General features: G+C 43.0%; 1 protein-coding gene across 1 annotated transcript in view; it reads left to right on the forward strand.

Moving 5' to 3' along the window:
- The window catches only part of LOC308677117 (long-chain fatty acid transport protein 2-like), a gene marked incomplete at its 5' end in the record, with an annotated part of 44499 nt that overhangs the window by 18930 nt on the left and 12101 nt on the right, over positions 1-13468 (forward strand). The window contains 2 exons of the mRNA XM_081343281.1: positions 2860-2950; positions 6810-7008. Of these exons, the coding sequence (XP_081199407.1) occupies positions 2860-2950; positions 6810-7008 (290 nt within the window). The remainder of the gene's footprint in view (positions 1-2859; positions 2951-6809; positions 7009-13468) is intronic.

Below are 13468 nucleotides of genomic sequence, written 5' to 3' on the forward strand. Positions count from 1 at the left end.
TTATGTAATAAAGCCAGCCTTCCCTGAGGCAAGGGGAGGTTTCATACATCATTGATACATTGCTTCTTCTCCCCCAAAAGTATTAGCTATTATAGCAGCTATCTTATATCGCTAGGTGTTGTACAGCTTATTGTTAATGATCACAACCAAATCTTTTTCTTGAGTAATGCTTCCAAGCTATGAATTTTGCATCTTGGTCTTTAAAAAATAATGTTTCCCTGTTGAAGGACAACTTGTTCCTCTCCCCAGTCTTTCAAGCTGTCCATATTAGACTCTGGATAGGTCTCATTCTATCATTCTGGACGTTGGTTACATCTTTCAATTTTTTGTCATCAGCAAATTTGATAAGCAGCTCATCAATTTTTTATTCCAATCATTAATAAAAAGATTGAATAATATTGGCCCAAAACAGAACCTGCAGGACATCTCTGCTTTCTGCTCTTTACCTACAGCTATTAATGCTGAATCTCTGAAGTTAAGTAATTTCTTTGCTGAAACTGCGGTAACCCTGCCCCCCAACATTCTCTGTATTTCTTTTGAAGAAAAGATACGACAACTCTTTATCTGAAATAGTGTACAGTTTCCTGCTTGAGCCAAAGGTTGGACTACAAGTCCTTCAAAGTCACTTCCAATTGTTGTTCTGTTCTGTTATTTATCTGCTAAGGTAGCTGCTTTGTCAAAGAAAGAGACAATATTTGTTCCATCTGATCTACTCTGGACAATATCATGTTGATTCCTAGCAATCCTGACATTGTCTTCAAGATGCTTACAAAAGCCCTGTTTTATCATCTGCTCTAATAACTCAGTATTGATGTTAGGTCACTGCTTGATTACTAGAATCCTTTTACTTGAAGGGTGACAACACTCCTCTGGCACCTTTGCAGTTCCAAGTTTTTTGCAAGTAGTTTGTCTTTGCCTTTCTCTTAGGCCTGGGGGACAGTGACTGTCTAAAGTTATCCATTTGATTTCCAGTGTTAAGGAGTAGGTCAATTATTAAAGAACTCTCTCTCTTTTTTTCTCTCTCATTGTTAAAATGGGCCTTTCTAAAATCCATGGCATGCATTTAACTAGTTTTTAACTAGTTTTTTTAAAATTATATTAAAAACAGGAACTTTAACAATGAGTCATTTGCACTCAGAGTCTCCAGCACTTTAACACTATCAGCCAATTCCTTCTTATTAGTAAGGAACCTATTTAGATTTCTTGAAGCCCATATTAGGTTTGTCAAACCTATGATGTGACTGAAAGTATATTTCAGCCAATTAATTCTATGGAGATATTTTTTAAAAATTTTGGTAAGGACTTTACATTATTTTTTTAAAAAAAATCTGGCATGGAAGAAAGAGAAATAAACTAAATGTGCAATTGAGTCTATGATATCTTTGAAGGAAAGGTATCATGTGAGAACATACAGAATCCTGAAAAACGTAGAGTGGGAGAAAGTTATCATGCCTCTAAACATTTCATAAAAGATTATCACTAATATTATAGTGATGAGTGAGATGAAAAATATTTGTATTTTCAAGTAATCAGAGAGTTGGGCAAATTTCTAAGGAACAACACACACACCCCCTCCAATCTTCTGTAGCAGGGAAAGATTATGGTGGAAGAGGGTATACAAACTGGAGTATGTACTAGAGCAGGGGTCTTCAAACCTGGGCCTTTTATGACTTGTGGACTTCAACTCCCAGAATTCCTCAGCCAGCGTGCCTGGCTGAGGAATTCTGGGAGTTGAAGTCCACAAGTCATAAAAGGCCCAAGTTTGAAGACCCCTGTACTAGAGAGTAGTGACACCATCTGGCTAACCAATACATTTGTGTATGTGGGGGAATGATGTGGTAAAATGGTTGCCTTGCAGATCCTTGATAACCCACATCCTCTATTAGATCCTTAAATTTAATTGTCATTGTGTTTACAAACTGGATATAGATGCCACTTGTTCAAATATATATTTATTTTTATTTTTATTTTAATTCCATTTATATCCCGCCCTTCTCCGAAGACTCAGGGCGGCTTACAAGCTTAGCAGTAGCCTTCATTCTATGTATATGCCTGCTTATTAGGGCTTTCACACACACCCCAAGCGGCATTATTACAAAGTCAGCTTATTGCCCCCAACAATCTGGGTCCTCATTTTACCTACCTCGGAAGGATGGAAGGCTGAGTCAACCTTGAGCCTGGTGGGATGCGAACCTGCACTAATTGCAGGCAGCTGGTGTTACTTAAAGAGGCATTAGCCCACTGCTCCACCAAGGCTCTTAATATATAGTTGAACACGTGGCACCTATCGTGCAACATCAATATCAGTATGGTTATGGCAAGAGTGGGTATGACTTGAAGAGCACCAGGTTGCTAGTCTTGCAAAGAGAGCAGTGTCTTAAAAATGGAAACCTTGATTTAGACATCTGGTCAGCTGCAAAGCCTATTGGGTATGCTCAGGCAATTCATCCAGCCCAATCTCCCTCTGTATATGATTTGGATAAGGTGGGAGATGGCTACATTGCCTTGATGCTATTGGAGGGAAGACAGTTTTATGAACTGTACATTTGGCGATGCTAAATTGGTATCCTGAAGGAGAAATGGCAAGGATGCAATTTATGGGTTTTGTTTCCTTCAGGGATTTCTATTTTAAAACATAAAGTAAAAATACCCCAAAATCACCACCCACCAGTATTAATTCTAATTTTTGGATAAAAGTACAAAATGTCATTATTCTATCATTTAGCAGTCACCAAATTGGGAATATTTTCCCTAGGGACACACAAAGAGTTGCAGGGTGCTTTGTAACATACAAGCTGCTGAAGTTGCTTAGAATTTCTGCCTTATGGCTCTTACCAATTTTTGTCTGTTCTGCTCCAGAAAATGACAAAATTTGAAATAATTCAGTATGATATTGACCAGAATGAGGTTGTGAGGAATGAAAAAGGATTCTGTGTCCCGGTGGCCCCAGGTATGTTAATAACATTTATATTTGGACATGAATTGGACTTTGCGAAAGCAAAGTTATGGGCTACTTCCAAAGCTGAAACAGGTATTCCCCTCCCTGCCAATGGTCATATACAGACCTTAGGAGTTAAGTCCTTAATTGTCTCAATGCCCCGTATGAGCTTTCCACTGAACAGGTCTGTTGGTCACAGCAGTGAATGAGTTGCATGTTCAGTTTCATGGAAGTGGTCACATGAAACCTCTGGAGAAGTCTGATTCATTCTACCTCCCATCTCTTGGGATACCAACATGAAGGTTGTACTTCATGCCTGGGAAAAGAGATTAAAATGTGTTATTCTGGAGATTACAGATGATAAATTCACAAAAGCCAGCAGTTTATTTTTTCCTGTTTTATGGAGGAAAAATGAAGTTTACATGTTTCATGTGAATCTGAGCAGTGGAGAGAGGCAGCTGTTGCTAGTCAGGAAAAGATTGACTGAGTCTGTGCTCAATTATTGGCTTAGACAGGGTATGTACTAATCAGTCATAAGTTCTCTGCAAGCATTGCAATTATGTAAACAAGTCTGTGCACATCCAGTTGCTTTCCAATAGCTACAACAATCAAAACAACCCAGATCAGTACCATATCTCTTTTTTCCATGTGAAATAAAGACTTGATATTGTAGAAAATGTTTATGTTAGATTGTGATGGCAAAAATCAGAAGAAAACTGATATCTGAGTTTATTGCAGAGTCTGATTTTATTTTGTCCCCCACTTTTACAACTACGCCAACAGGACCATCACAGACCTCAACAAATAAACACAAGGTTAAAACTGTCTTCACATGTGTTTCTTCTAATATAATATATCCCATTATTTGCTAACAATAATTTTGTGGGTTCTGGATAGGATAAACAGACAAACTTTGTGAAAAATAATTAATAGACATAAGACATAATAGACAAGTGTAAGTGATGTCAGAGCATTTTAATTTCCTAGGATGCTCTGTGCATCCAATGAAGTGAGTTAAGCTCACAATTGCCTATAGCCTTTTAATAAATCTGGTTGGAAAAGGTGCTACCAAACTAGATGACTTAAGTGACAGAAAAACTGATCCTCCAGCAAAGCTGTGGCCTCTTTTTAGAGATGTGTTTGGAACTAGCATTACCCTTGAGCCTAGGTTTTTCAATACAAAAGGCCCAGATCAGTTATGCACATTAGAATGTATCCTAACTTTTCTCCTATATACTGTGCAGCACTCAAGTGCACCTGTGGCCATATATCTTGCAGCCTCAGACCTTTCAGTGTGATAAATACAGAACTATTAAATGTATAATTTTGTTTTCATCTTGGTCCCAATCAAAGGTCAAGTCTCCCCCTCGAATTGTACACCATTCATTTGTTAATGTGACACATGTGATGACTACTAACCTGGATGGGTTTAAAATAGAATATAATGTTTTTATTGCTCTTTCATTTTTCATGCCTGTAGCCACTAGAAGGGAGTGAAACATGAACATGGACTTTTTCCTTCCCTTTGGTTGGGGCAGGAAGCAAAAAATATAAGGCAAAGAAAATAAAGCAGCAGCCCCTTCGTCTCCTGGCTGAGTAGACTATTCATGATGGCTGAGTAGACTATTAACAGAATCACCCAGCACTATTTATATCAATTGATAAGTAGTCACATCATGGGATCTAGGTCCTGGCAATGCGTACTTATGAATTTTAGTTGACTGTTCAAACATGGTTGACCTTTTCGGGAGAGGAGGAAAGAGCTTGTTATTCTACTGTTAAATTTTCTATTAATTTTCTCTGGAAAATGGTTACATATTCATAGTCTACTAGCAAGCAGTGCTTTTTTTGTAAATGAAAAAGGTGCCGGAACTCACACACGTCATACAACCCACCTTGCCTATCCTACAAGGTTCCATCTAAAAAAGGTGCCGGAACTCCGTTCTGAGCGTTCTATGAGAAAAAAAGCCCTGCTAGCAAGAGATGCAAAGACAGAATAAGTTGCACCAATCAAAATTTCCTTTTAGATTTCAATGTTCTTTGGCACCAAATGCAAGAAGGAGGCAGCATAGGGTTTGCTGGATTTTTCCTCCAAAGTCTAGACTGGAGCTGGATTCTCAAATGAAGAAATCCAGCAATATTCCATTTTTTATCATGCCTGCCTCTGTTGATTTTGTGAACTGTTACACTGATCCATTTTAATAATTCTCTTAAACCATTTAGGAACCACTTCTAAGAGTCAAATTCATATTTAATGATTCATAAGATCGTACAAATAGTCCTTGATTTAACAACAGTTCATTTAGTAATCACTTGAAGTTGCAATGGCACTGAAAAAGTGACTTATACTAACAACCACTGCAGCATCCCCATGGTCCCGTGATCAAAATTCAGATGCTTGATAACTGACTCATGTTTATGAAGATTGTAGTGTCCCAGGGTCATGTGGTTCCCTTTGGCAACCTTCTAACAAGAAAAGTCAAGGAGGAAACTACTGAAGTTAGTGTTACTAATTTTACATCTGCAATGATTCATTTAACAAGCGTGGCAAGAAAGGTTGTAAAATGGGGCAAAAGTCATTTATCAAATCTTTCGTTTAGCAACAGAAATTTTGGACTCTATTGTGGTCGTAAGTCAAAGACTATCTGTACAGGTTTAGAAAAATGTCTGTTCATGAGCTTAAAAAAGGGAATTAAGCAAGTGTAACCCTTTCAGTAGAAAAGGCTGCATCAATCAATTTGAAGAAAGCTTCATAACTGTTGGGCTACCAGTAAGAAGGCTATATTAAGTTAGCTTTTCTAGAACCCTACTTTCCTCTACATAAAAGCAACTGCTTGAATGTAATTTATTACTTTTGAGAATTAGAAACATTTCACACACACACACACACACACACACACACACACACACACATATATATATATATACATTTTTTGGCTCGTTACACAAATATGAGCTGCCACTGCTGTGGCTACTGCCTGTAGATGGCCTTGGGCTAGGCTGAAACAGGAAATAAGATTTGTCCCGTGTCTGGGACTAAGCAAGTATATTCTGAATGCTTAACAAACATTTAACACACACACACACACACACACACACACACATATATATATATACAGTACATGTGTGCTAGTCGTTTCCGACTCTAGGGGCCGGTGCTCATCTCCGTTTCATAGCCAGCGCTTGTCCAAGCCAGCGCTTGTCCGAGAACGTCTCCGTGGTCATGTGGCCGGCATGACTAGATGCCAAAGGCGCACGGAACGCTGTTACCTTCCCACCGTAGTGGTCCCTATTTTTCTACTTGCATTTTTACATGCTTTCGAACTGCTAGGTTGGCAGAAGCTGGGACGAGTAACAGGCGCTCACTCTGCTACGCGGCACTCAGGATTCGACCCGCCAAACTGCCGACCTTCCGATCGACATGTTCAGCGTCCTAACCCACTGAGCCACCGCGTCCCTGGCGTATATATATATATATATATATATATATATATATATATATATATATATATATATATATATATATATATATATATATATATATATATATACACACACACACACATATACACATATACACACACATACACACATATACACATATACACACACACACACATATATATACATATATACATATATACATATATACATATATACATATATACATATATACATATATACATATATACATATATACATATATACATATTGAGATATTGCTTTTATTAATTTACCAAACTAAATGAGTAAAACAGTCTTTGATTATTGCTGGAAATGTTTTAGAATCTTTTCTAGAAATGGAAATAAGTGGAAATATTGTCCTTGCTTAAGAATGAATATTAACTGATTAATTGATTCCGAATTGCAGGTGAAACAGGTTTACTAGTAGCCAAGATCACCACAAGGACTCCCTTCTATGGCTATGCAGGAGATCCTGAGAAAACAAAAACGAAGGTTCTTCAGGATGTCCTAGAGAAAGGAGACAGCTACTTTAACAGTGGTGACCTCTTGATGCAAGACCACGATGGATTTATATATTTCCAGGACCGAGTGGGAGATACTTTCCGGTGAGTTCCACTAAAAGCTGATCTGTACACTCTGTTTACTCCCACCTTCTTAGCATTTTAATAAATAAGTCAAGGTGGCAGACATACCTAAAAATTCTTCTTTCTCCTATTTTCCCTACAACAACAACCTTGTGAGGAGGATTGGACTGAGAGAGAATGACTGGTCTAAAGTCACCCAGATGTCTTTCATAATTAAGGCAGGATTAGAGCTTATGGACTCCTGGTTTTTAAATTGACATTTCCTCTTTTTTGGAGCAAACAAGACAGTCCTGCCTGCCTGCTACTTTTTATTCTGTCATATATTAAAGTTGCTATTCCAATTGGCCAGTGTGTGTTTTCCTTTCAGCAGCCATTGTATGCTGGGCTGCTGGGCGGTCTCTTTTCTAGGGGTTGGTGGAAGAGAAAAAGAAGGGTGGGAGTCCACCAATGGAGGGCTGTGCTTGTAATGTATTGGCCTTATCTGTTTGATTCACTTGGTTTATATCTGACTGCTTGCTTAAAGGTTGACTTACTTTCTCTGTGTGTTATGCTGTCTTGAAGGAGGCGGTGGTGAGACCTCTCCTCAAGAAGCCTGCCTTGGACCCAACTGTGTTAAATAACTTTCGTCCGGTCTCCAACCTTCGCTTTCTTGCGAAGGTTGTTGAGAGCGTGGTGGCGCATCAGCTCCCTCTGGTTCTGGATGAAGCGGATTATCTAGACCCGTACCAATTGGGCTTCAGGCCCGGGTACAGCACGGAGACGGCATTGGTCGCTCTGGTGAATGATCTCTGGAGGGCTCGGGACAGGGGATATTCCTCTGTCCTAGTCCTATTAGACCTCTCAGCAGCCTTCGATACCATCGACCATGGTATCCTGCTGCGGCGTATCAGGGGATTGGGAGTGGGAGGCACGGTTCTTCAGTGGTTCTCCTCCTATTTCCTGGGACGTTCGCAGTCGGTGTTGGCAGGGGGACAGAGGTCGACCTTGAGGCCTCTTGCTTGTGGAGTTCCTCAGGGGTCGGTCCTCTCGCCTCTCCTGTTCAACATCTATATGAAGCCGCTGGGTGAGATCATTCGTGGTTTTGGAGTTGGGTATCATCAGTATGCTGATGATACCCAGCTTATCATTTCGTCCCCAAACCACCCCAGTGATGCCCTCGACGTGATGTCCTGTTGCCTGGAGGCGGTTCGGGTCTGGATGGGGAGGAACAGGCTTCGACTCAACCCTGACAAGACTGAGTGGCTGTGCGTACTGGCATCTCAGGATATTCAGAATATTCCATCTCTTTCTATGGGGGGTGAGTTATTACCCCCTTGTAGATAGGGCTCGCAACTTGGGAGTCCTCCTAGATTCACAGCTTTCTTTAGAAGATCATATAGTAAATGTGACTAGGGGGGCCTTCGCCCAGGTTCGCCTGGTGCGCCAGTTGTTGCCCTATCTAGACCGGGATGCCTTGCGTACTGTCACCCATGCACTCGTGACCTCTCGTTTGGACTACTGCAACGCTCTCTACATGGGGCTGCCCTTGAGGACCACTCAGAGGCTCCAACTGGTACAGAATGCAGCCGTGAGAGTTGTGTTGGGAGTTTCCTGATACTCCCATGTTACACCCCTGCTCCGCGAGCTGCATTGGCTCCCAGTTGTCTTCCATGTGAGATTCAAGGTGCTGGTAATGACCTACAAAGCCCTTCATGGCATGGGTCTGGAATACCTCAGGGAGCACCTGCGGCCGGCATCAACTTCCCTCCGCCCAGTGCGCTCCCACAGAGAGGGCCTCCTCAGGGTGCCACTGGTCAAAGAATGTCGACTGGTGGCCCCCAGGGGGAGGGCGTTCTCTGTGGGTGCGCTGGATTTATGGAACCATCTTCTGGTTGAGCTCCGGATGGCGCCTGACCTTCGCTCCTTCCGGCGCAGCCTAAAGACCTACCTGTTCGAACAAGCCGGCCTGGCCTGATGGGTGATGGGTGATGGGTTTGGGTTTTATTGCTTTTTATGTATTTTAACTTATTGTTATAGTTCTTGGGCATCTTGTTTAATCTCTTTTAATTTTTGTATTCTTGTCTTTTAACATGTATTGCTCTGTTCACCTCCCTGAGTCCTTTGGGAGAAGGGCGGTATACAAATAAAATTATTATTATTATTATTATTATTATTATTATTATTATTATTATTATTATTATTATTATTATTATTATTATTATTATTATTATTATTATTATCATCATTATCATTATCATTATCATTATCATTATCATTATCATTATTATTATTATTATTATTATTATTATTATTATTATTATTATTATTATTATTATTATTATTATTATGTAACAGTTGCTACGCTGAGCTAGACTTGCTGTCTCCAGGCTGTTAATCAGGTTTGGGGTGGGAAACTGCTTCTTTAAACCTATTGGTCATCACTTAGAGGCCAACCGTATAAATAGCTGCACAGTAGCTATTAGGTTGCTTCTGATCTGTTCTGAGTTAGAATAAACTTGTTGCTGTTTGAACACCTTGTCTCGCTTAATGCCTTCAAGAACCGAATATTCAACACTGGCGACAAAGGTGGGATGTGCTGCTTCATCGTAAGAACCTGAAGTCACTAGGGGGTGAGGCCAGCTCCAGAGCCTGGCAGGAACTACGTTCCCCACCTCGGTCTGCCTAGCAAACCACGCTGGAGACCACCCTGCCCTAAGGATCCATCCTAGGGCCTATGCAGAAGCCAGCAGCACAAGGCAACACGAGAAATGAAGGCAACTCGCCATGGCAAAGGTTGGGAAGCTCGAAGGATTTGATGTGTCCCATCCAGAAAGTTGGACATCCTACATGTCCTGTGTAGAAAACTACCTCCATGCAAATCAAGTTGGCCACGACCCTCCTCTGTGTGTGCGGCCCAGCCACCTTCAATATAACTGAGAACTTGGTCGCCCTGGTGCTGCTAGAGTCCATCACTTACACGGACTTGAAGAAGAAGCTCCAAGATCATTTTGAGCGAAAATTGACAGTTATAGCATGGAGGCACACCTTTGAGCAGCGGGAGCAACAGCCCAGCAAGTCAGCTATAGAATTCATTGCCGCCCTTTGTCAAGCGTCCCGACTATGCAATTTCACCAATTTGGAAGAGAGACGAAGAGACCACTTAGTCTGCGGACTCAGGAATTGAGAGCTCCAACAAAAACTTTTTGCTAAGGAGAATCTCTCGTTACAACAGGCCTTGAAGGAGGTCATGGCGGACAAAGCTGCCAGAGGGGCCATTAAGGCACTGCGGCCCTCTAGAAGCATGCCAAGCACCGAAGCCATCCACCACGAGGACGCTGAGCGAATGGAAGACACCAACTCCGACTAAGAAGTCGACAAGCTACAGAGGCATCAGGAGAATGGACCTAGGTCAGCTGACCAGGCAGTTCCATTCCTTAGGTGCATGGGCTACAGAAGCTGCCATCAATGCATGGAATGCCAATTCCAAACAGCAATGTGCTGGGTGTGTGGAAAACCAGGCCACATCATCGCCCTCTGCTGAGGTCGCCAGAAGGACTGTCAGCAGGAAGACTCATTCAGGAGAGCTACCGGGGCCCTGGGGCAACACTGAGTAGGGTTCTGCTCGACAAGCTACAGAGGCATCAGGAGAATGGACCTAGGTCAGCTGACCAGGCAGTTCCATTCCTTAGGTGCATGGGCTACAGAAGCTGCCATCAATGCATGGAATGCCAATTCCAAACAGCAATGTGCCGGGTATGTGGAAAACCAGGCCACATCATCGCCCTCTGCTGAGGTCGCCAGAAGGACTGTCAGCAGGAAGACTCATTCAGGAGAGGTGCCCACCGACTCCTTAAGCAGAAACTTTGACTGCAAGTCGAGCTTCAGGGAGTTCCATACAAAATGGAACTGGACACAGGCTCAACTGTGTCCATCATCTCCTTTGGAACCTTCCGGCACATATGCAACCGCAGCAACAGATGGGTCAAACTTTGACCTTCTAACATTTTGCTAACAGAGTTCCAAAACTCCCGAGTGGCAGTCAAGGGTGAAGCCTCATTTTCAGTGAAATTCAAGGGGTTTACTGGCCCACTAGATTTTTTTGTGGTGGAAGGCCAATGCACGAGCCACATAGGGCTTGATTAGTTTGATGCATTGGGCATCCAAGTAACCAGCATTCACCAGACACAGGGGGCAAACTTGTCTTCAGTCTGCCAAGAGTTCGCAGATGTTTTCAGTCCAAGCCTTGGAGAGTACAAGGGCCCTCCGATAGCCTTCAAGCTTGATCCCCTGGTAAAGCCAATCAGGGTCAAGCGTCATCGAGTGCCTTTTGCTTTAAAGCCCAAATCGATGCAGAGCTGGATTATCTGGTCAGTCAGAGGGTATTACAGCCCGTAGACAGTGGGGTGTGGGAGACCCCCATTGTAATGCCACTTAAGGCCAATGGAGAAGTACGCATATGTGCTGACTATAAGTGCACCATTAACTGGGCACTTTGACAGCACGCATACCCAGTGCCAGTTGTCAGCCATATTTTGGCATCTTTGCAGGGAGGCCAGGTGTTCGCTAAATTAGATTTGGCACAGGCCTATCAACATCTGCCAGTGGATGAGGCCACAGCAGCTGCCCAAACCAATGTTACCCATTGGGAGGTCTTCAAGGTCAAGACCTATAGTTTGGGGTGAATGTAGCCCCAGGAATTTTCCAGGGAATGATGGAACGTATGCTCAAGGATATTCTGGGGGTTTGCCACTACTTTGCTGATGTACTCATTGCCAGAGAGTCTACAGAAGTCCTGGCTGAATGGCTTAGAGCTGTCCTTCATCAGTTCCGCACAGCGGGACTTAAGTTAAAAAAGGAGAAATGCAAGATTGGGGTACAGTCAACTGAGTTCCTAGGATTCTGCATCGATGCTGATGGTATTCATCCTGCAGATTCAAAGCTGAAAGCGATTCAGCAGTCACCAAGCCCTATGTCCAAAGGGGAGCTTCAAGCCTTCTTGGGCCTTCTTAATTTTTATCATGCGTTCCTCCCAAATAAGGCCGCAGTGGCAGAGCCGTTACACTGGCTCTTAGACAAAAACAGTCAGTGGCAGTGGACCAATGTCCACGAAAGAAGTTTCCAGGCAGTCAAATCACTGCTATCCTCAAACTCAATGCTCACGCATTTTAATGAAAAGCTGCCAGTTTGCACCGCATGTGATGCATCACCATATGGGGTTGGGGCTGTGTTGAGCCATCTGTCAGCTGATGGGAAACATTCTCCCATCGCTTATTATTCAAGGACCCTGTCTTCTGCTGAGCGTAATTACGTGCAGATTGACAAGGAGGCCTTGGCCATTGTGCCCAGGGTTAAAAAGTTCCATGGCTATTTGTATGGCCGCCATTTCATGGTCTTCACAGACCACAAGCCACTGCTAGGATTGTTCATTATGAACAGGCAGACACCTCAGATTCTGTCCCCTCAAATGCTGAGGTGGTCTATATTCCTTTCAGCCTATAGCTACAGGCTGAGTCACAAACCGGGCAAAGAAATGGGGCATGCAAACAGCCTTAGCAGATTGCCCTTGCCATATATGGAGCCAGATCCGGCTCCGGCTGCACACATTTTAGCCATACAGGACTTGCCAGAGTCTCCTCTCTATGCTGGAGACGTAGCTGCTGAGACAGCAGCTGACAAAACAGTTTGCTGCATGCTAACTTGGGTTCACACAGGATGGGGGGACAAATGTCTGGGGCCTGAATTTCAAAGTTTCTTCATGAGGAAAGATGAGCTTTCAGCTCATAAAGGGTGCATTCTTTGGGGTAGTAGAGTCATAGTCCCCAGCTCATTATTAACCCAGGGTTCTTCAGTCTCTGCATGAAGGCCATCTGGGAATAGTCCAGATGAAGGCACTGGTAAGGCGCTACCTCTGATGGCCAGGGCTAGATAAAGCTATCGAGCCCCAAGTACATGGTTGCTATACATGTCAACAATCCAGACAGGAGATGCCACAGGCCCCTGTCCACCGGGAAAACACACACATACCATGGTCAAGAATCCACATTGATTTTGCCAGGCCCTTTCAGGCACAACTGTTTTTAATAGTGATCAACAGCCACTCTAAATGGTTAGAGGTAGTACCAATATCCACTATGACTACTGCTAGGACCATTCAGGTGCTGCAGAAACTATTTGCAACACATGGGCCTCCAGACGTCTTAGTCTCTGACAACGGGGCCCAGTTCACCACTTCAGAATTCCAGGCCTTCCTCAAAGCAAACCTTATAAGACATGCCACGTCAGCTCCCTTTCACCCATCATTGAACGGTCAAGCAGAATGCATGGTCCACACAACCAAGGAATCCCTGAAATGAATTGTCACAGGGGATTGGTACCACAGGCTGGCTGATTTTCTACTCTGCCAACACACAACACCCTGCACCACCATGGACAAAAGCCCAGCTGAGCTTCATTGGGGCAGGCGTTTGATCACCAAACTGGTCAGGACGAACCCTGACAGAGT

Source organism: Vipera berus (genome assembly GCF_964194415.1).
Source record: "Vipera berus genome assembly, chromosome: Z".
Lineage (NCBI taxonomy): Eukaryota > Metazoa > Chordata > Lepidosauria > Squamata > Viperidae > Vipera > Vipera berus.